This window comes from Harpia harpyja, chromosome 17 (assembly GCF_026419915.1).
Source record: "Harpia harpyja isolate bHarHar1 chromosome 17, bHarHar1 primary haplotype, whole genome shotgun sequence".
NCBI lineage: Eukaryota > Metazoa > Chordata > Aves > Accipitriformes > Accipitridae > Harpia > Harpia harpyja.
Genome location: NC_068956.1, coordinates 10600883 through 10617352, shown reverse-complemented (window position 1 = coordinate 10617352; position 16470 = coordinate 10600883). Strand labels below are relative to the sequence as shown.

At 44.0% G+C, this 16470-nt stretch overlaps 1 protein-coding gene across 7 annotated transcripts in view; it reads right to left on the bottom strand.

Annotated features, from left to right (window-relative positions):
- FAT3 (FAT atypical cadherin 3) overlaps window positions 1–16470 on the bottom strand; it is a 422176-nt gene that overhangs the window by 231102 nt on the left and 174604 nt on the right. For all 7 annotated transcript variants that reach the window (XM_052812647.1, XM_052812651.1, XM_052812648.1 and 4 more), the window contains exon 3: window positions 1174–1488. In XM_052812647.1, coding sequence (XP_052668607.1) covers window positions 1174–1488 — 315 coding nt within the window. The remainder of the gene's footprint in view (window positions 1–1173; window positions 1489–16470) is intronic.

Here is a 16470-nt window from a genome sequence, read left to right as displayed (position 1 = left end):
TCTTCTTATGCTACACATTGCAATAGGATTGCCCAGCCAAATGTTGAAAACCTATTTAGTGAATGTCATTTTCCTAGACCAAATTAAAGATGTTCCCTCTCAGGTCTATTCCTTCTGGTTTTCTAGCTGTTCACAAATTTGCAGCAGACATAAATAAACTTTTTTTTTTAAAAAATCAAAAGCTCAGAACAAAACAAGCATTACAACCAGCATGAGAGCTGCGTGAATCCTCTGAACTACTTTACCAAAGTAGCCTATTGCTGCAAAAGAGCCCCTCAACTATCTAGCTCTGGACCATGCTGGAGGGTCCCCACCAGCCAAATAAAGAGCAAGGGATGGCCAGATACATGCTGGAGCAAGGACCACCTGAGGCCAAGCACAGGCAGGCACCCAGCAGAGCATCCACAACCTCGGGATATGTCTCCTGGAGCAATTTCTTCATCAACCAGGCACCGGGGATGCCTGGTTCATCAAAGACACCGAGGGAATAGAGATGTGCAGAGCCGGTCTGCACGGGCGCAATGCTCGGCCGCAGCAGGGCCAGGCCAGGTAACGGCAGCACTTTAACTTAAAACCATATCTGCGACACTGCACCCACAGGCTACATCCCCAGCTGTTACAAATCAATGCGAACACATCGACTTTTTTTTTTTTTAAAGGCCAGAGGGACTTTTAGATTATCTAAACTGTCTTTTTGTATAAAACAAGCTGCAGAATTACATCCAGCTACTGTACTGTGGAGCCTAACTGCATGTGCTGGACAACTGTCATGACACTCACTTCAGCGGTGACACGCCGGCCTACAAAGGACAAGATGCTGCTCTATACATTGCAACAGCTTGAATCTGCTTCCTAGCATTGCTCTGCAGACTCAGTGTAGCAAAGTCTCATCCCTATAGGCACAGGGAAGAGGCAACAGCCAGAAGCTATCTGGTGACCTACAGAAGAGCAATTGCTGCAGCAGCACATCTGCAGCACGTCATCTGCCAGTGCGTTCATGTACCGATGCAAAAGAGGATGCTTTAGACACATACAAGATGCTTTAGACACATAACTAACCAGAAAACAGAGGTTTGGAAAGCAATGCAACACCAGCAGATCCTTAAGGGGATAAAGCTGATAAATATTTAAATTGCGTATTCCCACCACTGTAAGGCAGCAGGATTTCGTTACCTGTTTTGGGATTGATTACAAAGAAGTTCTGGGGATTTCCACTTGTAATCCGGTAAGTCAGTTTTTCACTAGTGCTGGAGTCAGGGTCCTGGGCTTGGATCTGAATGACAGATACATCCTTTGGGGAGTTTTCCATGACAGCTGGGTAATAGATAGGTTCAGAGGTGAGGGGGGCATTGTCATTTACATCCTCCACTTCAATGTAGACTTCGATGGTAGTGTAGAGTGGGACGACACCATGATCAGTTGCATACACTGTCAACCAGTAGGATTTGGTCGTCTCCCGGTCAAGAATATCTGCTGTGTAGATAACTCCTGCAGAAAAACAGCAAGCAGAGGATCTCAGGAATAGAATCAATGAAACATCACATCTATTTTGATTTGGCTGTACTACAGAACTGTGTTCAGCATATAACAAATGCTCCACCCTTAGAAAAATTAAAGTTGTGCATAAAATGAAAACAGGAACTTGCACTCAGGCATTGTTCCCTGAACCCTGCTCAACACCTCAATCCTTTGTCCCAAGAAATTTGTGTGGGACGTAAAAAAGATGGATTTTTGTAAGTGTCCTAATGTCATAGCCAATTTTTTGCTGGGACTGCAGCTGGCAGGGAAACAGAAGAGACACCATCATTTTCTGCTGGTGATGCGAACTTGTATAAACCTTGGTAGACAGGGATATCACCACTGACAATTGAACAAACTGGCTTCTCTTTTCAAACTCCTGCCAGTGCCCTTACTAAAGAAGAAAACCTAGGTGGCAGTTTAAAATAAATCCAATCAAGTTCAGAAAATAGATGGTAAATTTAATAATGAGATCACTTATAGCACTACACCAAAATCCTGGATAACAAGCAATCAAAAGCTCACACAGCAGAAGCTCTTAGACAACCTGTATGTCCTCTTTTATCATGGAGAAAGGAAGGGTTTGGCCACTCTACCTACTGGTTTAACATCAGCTGGTTTCCTACCTGGTCCTAAGAAACCATGAGAGAAAGTGTGTTTCTATATAAAAGAGCTGCAGAAAGGCATGGCACCCACCACTGCATTGAAGTACCACCCCCACTCCCACATGGTCCCTGCCATGAAGGACTTCCATCAACCTCATTTCTGCCTTAAGTGATTTAGAAATCTATCCTGCTCCTGAAATGACCACCAGAACTATGAAGACAACAGGTAAAAACATATATAGGGCCCGTAAAACAGAAACACCTCCAAGCACTGGAAGACCTGCTCGCATTTGTGTAGTCCAAACCTTCACCGACTTGAGCACTGAACACAAAAGCACACAGGAACAAATACACCAATACCACACACACAACCGCACCAGCATCAAAATAAGCAAATGCACTTTCCCACCACTTCTGTGACACACATACCAAGAACATTTTCCTCTCCTAATACAGCACTGTTAAATCTTGGGTTACACAATAATACAGTGAATCTCAAGCTTGAGATACACTAAAAAGGACAGTTTGCAGATGTTGTGGTTTAAGCCCAGCCAGTAACAAAGCACCACAAAGCCGCTCGCTCACTCCTCCCCCCACATGTCCTGATGGGATAAGGAAAAAATATAAAGGCAGGCTCATGGGTCAAGACAAGGACAGGGAGGGATCACTCACCAATTATGGTCAAAGGCAAAACCCAGACTCAATGTGGGGAAAAAACCAAAATCAATTTAATTTACTATCAATCAAATCAAAACAGGATAATGAGAAGAAAAACCAAATCTTAAAACGCCTTCCCCCCACCCCTCCCTCATTCCTGGCTCAACTCCACTCCTGGTTCTCTCCACCTCCTCCCCTCCAGCGGCGCAGGGGGATGGGGAATGGGGGCTGGGGTCCGTTCCTCACACCTTGTCTCTGCCGCTCCTTCCTCCTCAGGGGGAGGACTCCGAACTCTTCCCCTGCTCCACTGTGGGGTCCCTCCCATGGGAGACAGTCTTTCACAAACTTCTCCAACGTGGGTCCTTCCCACGGGCTGCAGTCCTTCAGGCACAGACCGCTCCAGCGCGGGCTTCTCCATGGAGTCCCGGCCATCCTGGGGGGCATCCATCCCCCTGCTCCGGCGTGGGCTCCTCTCTCCCCGGGCTGCAGGTGGGCATCTGCTCCCCGCTCCCCTCCCTGGGCTGGGGGGGGACAGCCTGCCGCCTTGTCTCACCACGGGCTGCGGGGGCATCCCCTCCTGCCCCGCTCCTCCTCCCCTCCTTCCTCCCTGACCTCGGTACCCGCAGAGGGGTTCCTCTCCCACCCCAATCCCCTACTCACGGCAGGTTCCCCTCTTCACTCCGCTCTCCCAGAGGCACTACCGCCCTCACTGACGGGCTCGGCCTGGGCCAGAGGCGGGTCCCACTCGGAGCCGGGGAAGCTTCCGGCAGCTTCTCACGGGAGCCGGCCCTGCGGCCCCTGCCCCGCTGCCAAAACCCCGCCACACAAACCCAAAGCAGCAGACCATCAAGTCTTGTCATTAGTAGATGGAAACTGGTGGAGAAGTTGCAGGGGAAGAAGGAACAAGAGAAACCTAAATTTAGTGTCAGATGTGCTTAATGCTACTTAGGACAACATTATCAGTTAATTACTGAGGAAAGAGGTGTTCTAAGACCAGCACCAATAATGGATGTGCATGTCTTTTTGGCTTTTGGGGCTTTTTTTAAGTATCAGACTGCAGTGAAGGTTCCTATGACAGCCTGAGGTCTTAGAAAAGCTTTGAAGACACTGGAATAGGCAGAGAGGTGTTTCTGGCAGGCTTTGGGCACTGCTAAGGAAGGTGCAGGCTCTGGGCTCAGCCACTCTGCAGAGCACGGGCTGTCAAGAAGGGATCCTCCTCACCAGTCCTACCAGCAATCCTTCTTAATGAAGTATGTAAAGTTCAGAAGTAATTTATCTGCATTATTCCTCAGCCTCAGTCTTACAAGTTACGCATCAAATCTGGCTTTTTAAATTATACCAGCAATTAATCCCTTTATGACAGTGGATTCAGACAAGACCTTTGTTTTAAAAGTTAACTGGTAAGTCTATTCCATTTCTTGAAGAGCAGCCATGAAAATGATGGCCCTGTGCTCCTGAGACATCCGCAGAAGGGATGGATTTGATGGCATGATAGAGCTTCTGATGTCTAACACTATGAACGGCCTTGGTGCCAACCTCCCCAGAGATTTCACAGCAGAACACATCCTATACTGAAGTTTACTGGCAAACTTACTAAATTGCTTTTATGAGGGGTAGCAGCAAGAGGTGAATGATGTAACTTCTGTCCTAAGAGACCACCACCCCAGGCGTAAGACAGAGAAGCCCACCGAGCGAGAAGGGATGCTGCCTGTCCCCAGGGAGTCAGGCCCTGGCTCCCGACATCCCCCATCCAACTCTGCTCCGGGCAGGAGGCAGCACAGAACTCACCACACAGTTACAGAGATGCCTGATGTACTTGCTTACAGGATACATCCTCTTTTTAAAATTTTCTAAGTAATTTTTTCAAGTTTGAGATTTTTTTATTATGTTTTTTAATGCTAGTTTTAACTGACAAGTATTTTCCTACAATTTGATCAACCATATAATGAGGAAGGGGAAAGGAGCAGTACCAATTCCAGCCATGTATGGGCTTAGGTCTTTTTCTAGTAACATCAGATCCATGTCCTTCTCGCTCAGATATATTATTCACCCAACAAAGGTGAGAAACATAGCACTGGAGGACAAAGGCAGAGTGTATTCTAAATATTCTTGTCAGCAGCAGCTTGTGCTACATAATGACTTTCTGTAGAAACATGGGTGAAATATGTAGTGAACTGTGATGAAAATGCCTAGAAGTCCAGAAGAGAAATTACATTGCAGGGATGAGAAGAGCCCATAATAAATGACAACCTGTGGAAATAAATAAATAAAATAAAATCCATGTGGGCAAGGATGAGGCAAAAAATGACAAACATTAGCACCCCCAGAGATGTAGATGTATTCAGAAGACAAGAAGAATTATTTTGGTTCTTTAAACAAAATTTGAAATAAGTAGGGTTTTCCCCCAGTGAGAGCACAGAAGGCTTTAGCAGATTAACCTCTGTTTATGAAGCTGAATTTCACCAATACTGAGCTGATAATAAATCTATCTTCTGAGTCATTCTTTCATTTTATTACTCCTGGCAACAGTTACTTTCCATTTCTGTATTTCAGAGGGAAAGGATCATTGAACAAGTGTTAGCAACTGCCAACGGGTCTGCTACACTGGTTCTTATTTTTACTTTTGATTTATTAAAAGGTCCCAGATATAAATTAATTCCTTTTGCTCAATATGTCTTGTCATTTCACCTGTCACCACCACACAGCAGCTTGATAAATAAGAAGAAGGTCTTTGTTCATTTTCAGGTTTTCCACGTGGAAACCCTCCCATCGCCCTCGGAATGCTTTCTACCACGCTTTTGAATTTCCTGCACAAAGTGCCTCCTTGCTGTCTATCCAAATATGGGTCTAAAGTTAGTACCCACAAGAATACACGCGCTGCCCAAATATTTAATCAATCTCTACATAGGTATCGGTGACACCTTCCAGATGGATGTCAAACGTCATCTTCATATGAGGTGTTAACTCTGAAGACTAATGATGACACTTGACTATCAGCACTGCTTCTTCATCACTATGGCAGGAAAGCAAAAAGCCTGATAGAGTTGGCATCAGGAGTTGCAAAATATTTCCTGGGGCAGTCCATAGGTAGGCTCTCACTCACTTTAGCTGACTGAAAGTATGGGAAAGGCCAAGAATAACCCCGGATAAGAGCACGACAAATTCAGAAAAGACCTCACTTACTTCAAAGCTTATAGATATTAACAGATACTAAAAATAGACAAAACTTTGTTTTCAGGGCCAGCAGAGAAGGGAGGAGAGGCTTTTCTTTGACAGCTTTTGTGGTGCACTCTTCCCAGCTGCCTGCTAATTAGAAAAGAAACATGAACAAGGTAATGATGCCTGAGCTAAACAAATCAAGAAGTAAGAAGAAACACCAGCAGAGATCCTGAAAATCTCAAAGTGATTAAAAAAGAAAAAGTTCCAAGATTTTGCAGACGCATTTCTGAACAAGACAGAAAAACAGATGTTCCCATCCACTGAGACGCTACACCACGAAGGCACTACTGCATTTCTACATGAGGCAGCTGAAATCCAACCGAGCAGTCTGTAAGCCAGCTCTTTATGTCGCCCTCGGCCAGATTTTGCAGGATCCCTGAAGGACTGAAGCCAGCATTTCCTCAGGCCCAGGGCAGCCTTTGAAATAAAGCCAGCCATCAATCCAAAAAGCGGAGCCACCGATATGCTTGCCACTGCATTCCTCCAAGTACATTTGCCCTATGCAATTCGCCAAGCACCACGTGCATTACAGACACTATAAGTGAAAAATAACAACAGAGTGCATTAATCTCTGATTAAAATCCTGGGCACATTTATATGTAAATTAAGTGCAGCCCTTGGGCTTGGCAATGTGCCAGCAATGCAAAGGTTGTGTGCTTGTTTCTCTTAAAGGCTTGTTTTCCTTCTTTCCCCAGGAAAATAATGGGATAATTTTTTTCTGTATGGCTCCTGCAAGTGGCACAGAGATGCTGCATTATGAAGGGTGAAGGCAAAAAAAATAGGAGTAAGAAGCTAGTGGATATTAAAGTGGACAAAGAATGGGCAAACTGCATTTGCTTCTTGCCTCTCCCACCAATTTGCTGCCCATCTTTCAGCAGACCACTTCAAATGACGCGGTCCACTCAAAAATTATCTCAAAGTTATGTATTTACTATAGTCACGAGAAACCCGAGAGGCTCTTAAAACAAAAAGAGATTAGAGAAAAGCATTATTTCTTTCCTCACCTCTTTTTTGCCCCCTGTTTGTTTACCTTACGTGTTTGACAGTACTTTGTGTATAGGTCGCGTGATGAATGGACCTGCCACAGCTCTGCAACAGAGTGTTTACTGGAGCTGTCAGCCCGGGTGTTTACATAGGTGCCCATCGCCATGGATATCTGCTTTGCACATACGTTCCTCCTAAAAGTCAGATCATCCTTCATGAATACTCTCAATAGAGCAAACATTGAAAGGAGTTCAATTCTGGTTAGTTTTTTTCAAGGCAAGATTAAAAGACAACTTGGTGGTCTGTAAGAAGCTGAGCGAGGAAAAGACAGAGGAGAGTAATGAGGCTCTTTAATCTAGCTGAGAAAAGCAAATCAAGGTCTGATGGCTGAGAGTCAATGGCAGAAAAAGGAGAGTGCAAATACTCAACACAGAGGATATCTGGCAGGAGAAACTGCTTGCGAGGGACAGGCCAGAATCTCCCATCATTTGGCATCTTGGTAGTGGGACAAGACAGTATAACCTATTCTCCTACCCAAGTTATTGGCCTAGATGCAAAAAATAGTGTAGCATGTGATTTTGCTGAGCAACTCGGTAGCCTGTGTTATAAAAGATGCCAGTGTAAGTAGTCATACTCTTAGTTTCAGCAAACGATGAACAAGATGTGGGGACGTTTCTGCACAGACAGAAAGAGGACTGACTTGGAAGTATCTGCTACTCTTCCAAAAATTTCTATCACATATTAAGTGTTACAGAAAATCCCTTAATTTTCTCTTTTTCAAAATACTGCAGTGGTTTTGCAGTGGGACATCCTGCTTAATACCATCAGCTCTTCTCAGTCATTCAGTTGAGAAGAGCCTTAATGACAAGATGTTGCTTGTTCCTCTCATCTCTTTTCACGAATATGAGGTAATTGCACAAATCTGCATCTCAGACTGAGAAATTAGGAAAGGCCAGATAAAGTGAACAGCCCACTTATTCCCAAAGCCTGACCCAGGAGTGGCCATAGAGGAGGGCAGGAGGAGTGGGAGGCAGCAAAGGCAGAGCCTGTCCTCAGCACAAGCTGCAGCGCGGGATGGAGGTGACGCTACGGCAGCACACCCCCAGATGATCCCAGCTGTCAGACTGTGGCATGCCCCTTCCCACCCAAAGCCAGTTCCTTGCTAGTACAAATGCTAGATATAGTGGTTAAAGTAGCTACAAAAATATTTAATCTTTAAGACGACTGAAGGACTAAGAGTGATGGATGCACCTTCCTGACTCCAGCCCCCACGGCACCTGCAAACTCACCCTCAATATGTGCAAGGGCCATGTCAGCTTCTGCCATACAAAGTGCTACAAAAATGCATTTCCAGAGCCCTAAGTCTGCCTCTCCCTCCTCCAGCTTCAAAACAAAGGGGCTCAGTGCAAAACAGCTACAAAGCAGAAGCTGGTTTGTCCCCAAATTAAAACGACAGGAATGAGGCAGAGTCAGGAATGCCTACTGACAGAGGAGAACTCAGGGCTCTGTTTCATCCCTCAAATTCAAAGGAAGAAAAGAAAAATCAGTGATTCTGAAATGCTACTAATTATTCATGACCCTCATCAAAGACTCCGCCAGTCGTGGCAGTAAACACAACACCTTGCTTGTCACTGAGCTGTCAGCCAAAGGTCCTTGCTTGCATTGCCTTGCTAGGAGAAAAATAATAAACAAACGCACCTTTAGAAGAAAACAGTTGAATAATGATTTTTTTTTTCAAAACTTGTCGGTCTAAAATACAGAGGGGAAGAGTTTACACACACCTCATCTGTCCCCACTGAGATGAAAGCTTTACATCCGCCTACCCCCGCTCCTGCCCCCAAGCTCCAGCCACATCCTGCCCCCACGCATCGTTGCACAGGGGGGCCATGGAAAGGTTTGTGAACGTAAATGCAAATGTCAGAGCTAATCCGGATTGCTTGCATTTAGCAAAGATGTGATTTTTGAAGGGCACTTAGCAGAGAGCTATCGTAGGCAGGAAAAGTTTAAAAATACTGCAAGCCCATTATTCATCGAAGCAATGAACGTAAAATCAACCAAAATGGCATGATTTGTAGACAGGAATTTCACACCCAATCAAGGAAGAAAATTTATGATTTCAAGAAAGCTAACATTACGCCTAACCCATATATTTTTTTATTTAGGTCCTTGACGTAGAATGGCTGTGGTGTGTATAAAAGCAGAGTCCATACCTCTTTTGGCAGATATTTATTTAGTTACTTCCATTAAGGATAAACTGTAAATATAAACCACAGGATTAAACAGCTTTAGCATAACGAAGACGTGAACCTGAGCACCGATGCCAGACGGATTCAGAGCACTGGGGCCACTGAAGCCAGTGGGAATCAGAATAAACCATAAATTACATTCACCCCTTTTTTAAGTCCTCTTGAGCCATGAATCACCAGTGCCAGTTCTGAATATGGACAGTGGTATCACATCAGCCACAAACTCAACCGGAGCATGAAGGAGACCTATCGCTCATCCCCCCCACTGCTCGCAGCTGGCAGCTTTGAAAATCATGCTCCTTACTCTGGTGATAACCACTATTTCAGCCCCTTCATTTAAGGCCCCCCATTGTGCAAAGGGTGGCCTCCCGGTTTTATTTTATTGCACAAATATTCTAGGCTTTAATGCATATTAAAATGCAAACCCAGCTCCTATTGAAGTGAATGGAAATATCCCCATTGACTTAAATAGAGACTAGATCATGCCCAGGAAAGAGTCCAAAAGCAATATTAACTTTGTGAGGCTATACATACCTAGAACATCCTAATATTCTTTTTGTTGGTTTAAATATATAACATATATAATAAACCACGCTTGTCAAACAATGCAAGTCAGGTAACATTCCTGTCTAGAGCTTAACTTTTAATTTTCTCTTTTTTACTTATGTTTTGAATGTACAAATTTACTGTTACCTCAAAATGCAGTTTCTGCAGTGAATATTATGTCTGAGTTCCCAAAGCAGTAAAAGAGCATTAGAAAGCTAATCCTCAGCAATGCTATTTCCACCGACACTGGATTAGCCTGCAAATATACCTTTTACTGTGTTACTACACATAATATCATGAATATCACAACCAGCCAGGATCATGACAAGGACATTCAACATGTTGATAAATGTAATAGATAAGTAGGTAGATAATGTACAGGTTTACAACTCTTACTGGACACGACATGCCACCATGTGTTTCAGGGGCAATTTCAAGTGTGAGCTCTTTCCAAAGGAGGGACCACCGCTGCTGTTGTGCACACAGTGTTGGGTGTACAGAGGGGCTGTAAACTCCTTCTGCTCATGGAAGAAACCACCACCACACAATGGTTTAGATTAAGCATGGCCAGCTGGTCTGAAATCCAGATCAGGTACGTATGGAAACTTACTCTGACCTCTGAGGTCTTGGACCAGCCAACAGCCTAGCCAAAGTCAGGGATACTTGTGTGACTTGGATGCACAGTGCAATTGCAGGTCTGCCAGAGGTCATTAAATCGGGTACAGCCCCATCAGCACAGCTTACACAGGCATGACCTTGACACCAGGCTGGGGATGTTGTCCTGCTTGAGCATGGACCCTGGCCAGCCCTGCCTCAGGCGGCGAAACACAAACGTAACGTCATTTACTACAGGTAGAGGGGGAGTTCAACTAACTAAAGGTGATAATCAAGTTTACATCTGGCCAGTGCCCCCTCAAATCAAAATAATACGAATATATATATATATATGTATGTTTACATATTTGCCGATATTAATATATATGAATATATTAGTATTTATGAATGTATGAATATTTATATATAATGTATATATGAATACCAATAAATATAGAGTGTGTGTGTATATATATATGAATTATGTGATTCAAAAGGTAATGCTGCATGCAGAATTAGCAGTGGCACCCACCATAGGGACTGGGTTTTCTCAGGGGTCTGATCGCAGGCTCTTCGGGTGTCCCAAAGCAGACACCAAAGCTACGGGTAAAGCAGCATCTTAATGGCACTGAAATAGAGGCACATCTCAGATTAGGTGCTTGACCTTCCAGGTCACTTATATTTTGAGTTTTTAGGCAAGATTCTTCCTTCTTTACCTTCTAATGGCTTAAATTCAATGCTGCTGGTTTCCTTTGCTTGCTTTATTTGGGGTGTGGGGGGAAGGCTTACACCTTCACATCAAAATGAGCTATCACTTAAATACAACATCTTCAAGGTCACTTACACATCCATTTCAGAGCAATTTTCCAAACATATCATCAAGACACTGAACCAGAGGCTTAGTCAAATAAATTCTCTATCTTCTTCCATTTATGAATTAAATGAAATAAGATGTGCCAACATTTTCACCTGACTAGGCTTTATTATGGTTTCTGTATCTTCCATCACATCCCTCTACTTATTTAAAGAAATATCCATATTCATCTTGCTTTAATATATTTTGCCTGGGTGAAAAAAAAAAAGAATAAAAATAATCTTACATTGATAAACAAAAAATACACAAGGGACAACTCTGGAAGAACCAAACTGCCTTCAAAAGCACAAATACTATAAAGAAACCCTCTCATTTACGAATAATCTCTGTCAAAGCTTAACACACTCCATCACTGCCAAACAATGCAATAAAACCCTGCAGTAAAACCAGGCTGAGAGGGGCCATGAAGCCCCAGCGATGACTAAACTGCTGCCACATACCATCTCCTACTCACTGCAAGCGCTTGAGAATGACGGGACAAACCGTGACACTGCTCTGACAAGTGGGATGTGCTGCGAGCCCGCATGGCTTGAGCCGTATTGTTCAACTTTTATGAACGTGGGCTTCTGCTGGCACCCCTTTAACCCAGGTAGATCCACCTTCCTCTTCGGTCTCAGAGGCACAGCAAAATACGATGCCTGTTTATGGGATGAACTTTGTGCTATTCACTGGACATGAGCAGGCTCAACTTTTCAGCTAAAGGACCAAGAAAAACGAACAAAAAGTGTGGTTTTGAGACTGTGGCAGGTGGTGTGCAAAATTCAGATACCTCAAGCTTTTATAAAGGCTTGCTGGAAGATTGGCTGTAAGAACACATGCTTAATATAACTCAGAAGAACTACAGCTGATGGTATAATTTCACTCTATTGACTAAGGATTATGGATTTTTTTTTACTTTTTTTAAAGGACTTGTGGCTACTGGGTTTCCAGCCGCACATGAATTACAAACTGTGAATTCTCTTCAATATATAACCTCTCTGTATGCATTTATCCCTCTGTATCTGTTTGTCGCTACAGCAAATGACGAGTTCTGACTTGTTTTCTGAGCACCATCGGGATTACAAAACTCTTGTGCACCTTGTGCCCACCTCTGTAGCCTTCCCAAGCAAAGCGAATGTGGGGATGGTACCAGCAGAAATCCTCGCATTGCTAGCACCAACAACGAAAGCTGTTAAACCTTGATAATAACCTGTATGTACAGAGGCATTTTTTCTCAAAGGGTCTGGCTAATGCCCAGAGTAACCCAGATTTTCTGTACATCCTCTTTAGCAGATTAATAAAGAGATCAAAGTCTGACCCATGCGTCCTCCGCCAGGAGGACTGGGAAGCTATTTTAAAAAGAAGGGTTTGCTCCTGGTTATTTTAGAAACGAGATCAGAAGCGGAGCAAAGCTGAAGCAGGAAGAAGAGATGGAGAAAAAAGGCAAAGAATGCTCAAAAGGATTCCGATAAAAGTCCTGGCAAGGGACTTCTGTGCAGGGTCCTCTTCCTCTACACGGAACTCTGTATCTTTTGTACTGCCTACAGTATGAGATTGTTTTGGGAACCCTTCCACAAAATCTGTGCTGACCTGCTTCAGCTGTTTTGTACAGGTGGTGAGGAAGGTGGAGGGAAGTAGAGGCAGCTCTGCAGAGGAGCCTGGTTGCTGGGGGAGGCTGCCCTGGAGAGTGAGTGATCCCTCATACCGAGGACGGCAATGCTGACCTTACCTAGGCTCAAGTACAACATAAACGGGCACTGGCTCTTCGGATGGATCTCGGCACTGAGGAATGTTGGCCTGGGATGGTCGGCCAGAACAGACAAAGGACTATTGGGAATACTCCACCCAATAAACATCCTTCACCTTTTAGTTATATATATTATACTGGAAATAGAGTATTATTATATATTATACTGGAAATAGTAATCTACCCCTCCCCGCCCCCTTTGTTGCTGTTTCTTTCAGCCCGCAGCAAACAGGCAACCCCTTGAAAACAGTAACATTAACCCTGAAATCTGCCTTTATCTTTCTCTCTATCCAAACATAAACCCAGAGGAGCAGTCAAAAAGGAGAGAAACAGTACTTCTGAAAGGGGTTTAATAGCCACGCTGCACTTGAACATGAACACTGCAGGGAAGAGGGGAGTGTAATACAGAGAGCCAGCACCAGAGTACCTTTTAACCCCACTGCATGGCACAGCCGTGTTTCCTCTGCTCAGAGGTACCATGCATGACTCTCGAGTCTGTTTTACAAAGCATGTCAAAAAATTGGAGAAGTTTACAAAAAAAGACCTCCACAAACAGTATGAGGAGCAGAGACAATGATTTACAGTAAGAAAGTTTAGGATTTCAATCTGTTAAACTTATTAAAAAGAAGATGGAGAGCTAACCTGATTAGAAAATCCATGTAAAGTTCATGGGGAAATATTATTGGGAAGTAGTAAAGGGCTCTTTAATCTAACAAAATAAGGTGGAGCAACACCTAATGATTGGAAACTGCAGCCAGGAAAAATAAAATTAGCAATCAGCTTGATACCCTTTTTTATTATTTATTTTTCTAAAGTGGGTGATTAATTCCCAGAATAATTTCCTCCTATCTCTAGACATCTGCAAATGAGGGCTACAAACTGTTGGGGGAGAAACACTTTGTGGCAAATGTATGCTACACTTTAGTTAGAGAAAGATCACTCAGTAGAGAGGTATAAAAGTGATATATAATAGACAGAGAGATAAAAGGGACAAACCCAAATGATCTGGTTTCTTCTGGCTTCAAGCACTACACATTTGTGAACACTGTCCAGCTGTTTTCTCCAAGGAGCTTGGAAAGAGGAGGTTCACTGGATGGTGCTGGGCTGCCACAGCACTCCCAGCCTGCCCAGCTCCACTCCCATGGTCACTGTTTTGTTGTCTCAACAGCCTCTGCATTGCCATCCCCACGGAGGGGAGAAAATACACCTGATGGAAAAACAGCTCCTGGTATCTTCTCACTGTCACATATGAGGGCATGCAAAAAACCCCAGAGCCTGTTCTAGAGACGTGCACAAGGCGTTAGAAGAAGCACATCTGTTGGCTGCGACCACTGGTGAGCCTGGAGCAATGTCCACTGTTTCTGCCCAGGCTGAGCACCGGGAAGGATGTAACACGGGGGTGGCAAGCAGTGAACAACCTGGTCCCATTCTGTGCTCGAGGAGAAACTCCCAGATTACAAGAGGCTCTCAAGCAGCCAACCTCGTGGCTTTGTGAGAACAATCAATTGCCCTTGTGCTTCTTTGAGTGAATTTTCCAGCAGATAAGGACTCTCCAGGAAGTATATACTTCATCAGTATTGTCCACGATGCTGTAGCAGTACATTGCTGTTTTACAAGACAACACACTTTGCGTTTCACTGTGAAACGCAGACTGCATGCACTGAAACCTGAAGTTGTATATAGACCCATCTGCAGGACTCTCCCCAGGTCCAAAAAATGAAAGTTTTTCTTCTGTACCACACTGGCTTTGCATACAGGGGCCAGGGTACGCAACAGTCAGCATATGAAAAAATAGGTGACTTGTTTTGAATCAGGACTACTGCTTTAAACAGCCCAGAAGCAAAGCATTTAATTTCTTTCTTCAGTATACTTTTAGGTGTACTCTCTCCTCTCTTCTGTAGAGAGGCTGAGGAAGAGACCCCCTCTTCCATCCTTCATGTCCAGAGGGTGTAAAACCACGTCAAGCTGCTGCTTCTGCTCCAGGCAGAAGTTTTGGTGGCTGCAGCAGAAAAAAATGCAAGATGGTTGCCTGGAGGCCAAAATTTAGTTCAGATCACCTGTCAACATTGAAAACATTAGGAGCACCTCTTGCCGTTTGCTTCAGAAAGGACAGGAGTTCAGTTTCCCTTGTTGAACAGACACAAGAGCAGCTCTGGTCGCACTCCTAAGCACAAGAATGGGTCTTGCACCCCAGATCTCTTTCACTAATGGGGAATTACCCTTCACAAAGCAGTCCCCGTGAGACACCCTTTGCATAGATGCCGAACCTCTGCAGGTTCATGGCATCATGTTTTCACCCACACTGTCATTCCAGTATTAACCAAGGAGGGCCACAACCATCTGTGGATGGCTGGTAACTGGTGGTTGAGAAACTGGTATCTACCAATTCATACGACAAACCACACAGTGCGCCCCTGATGCCCTCATCTGAGCTGGCAAGCTAGAAGGCCACTGATGAACTGGGTCTGGCTCTTCCATTAACTGACACCTGAACTTGCAGACCTGCAGAATTAGCAAAAAGGGCAGGGCAGGACAGTCCAGTCCTTGACTATATGCTGAATTTAACTGTAGCCCTATTGAAGTAACCGCGGAGTTTAGTCTTTCTTTTGAAACCCAAATGGGCAGGCTAAGGAGCTGCCTACTTAGAAATCATCAGCTTCTAAGTCACTTTTTGCACAACTTGATTGGCCCCAAAATCCTGCCCTGAATGTAATTCAAATACTCTTACCTTCCTTAAAAGTTTGGGGGGGGTTTAATGGTCTTATTTTGTGTGGAAGACAGTAGGCTGCTCCCACAACTTTCTTTGAACCTCCTTTTCTCATTTCCCAACATCTACCTCAACAGGATACATCTTTCACCAAAACCAGTCATCAGTGTTCAAAGATCGCTCACAACTAAGCTGACTCTCTCCTAGTATGGCAAAAACGACCACAGAAATTGCCAAGAGCAGTCCCAGATGCTTCTAAGCATCTTTCTAATAGGAAGGTCTTAGAAACAGCTACAAGCTTTGCATGGGAGGCATCTCACCTACAGCCATATCTATGATTGCAAAAAGTGAAATAACTAGAATTCATTTCCTTGTTGGATTTTTTCCAAAACCCCTTGAGCAACCTCACGGTAACTCTTCACATGATCATTAAGATAGTCAGAATTTAATTTTCTACCTTGCATAGAGGAAATAGAGCTGGGGTTATAACGGCAAACCTAGCACAGACCCTGCACATGCAGACCATAATTATGCTTTTGTTTCACTCTCCATACTCTGTTTGATAATAATTTCAAGGTTCAAAAAGTATATGGGAATATGCTGGAGTATATTGGTGGAAAGTACCATTCTTTTAATCTTGGGAAAGCATTAGTCTGACATTTATCTTCAAAAATCTTCCACAGGTAGGATACTTTTCTTCAGACAAGAAAACAGAAGGGAGAGGGAAGCTGAGATACACAAGGGACTGTGCAAATCAGAGCAGTACAATAAAAGCCTTAATACAGACAACCCTA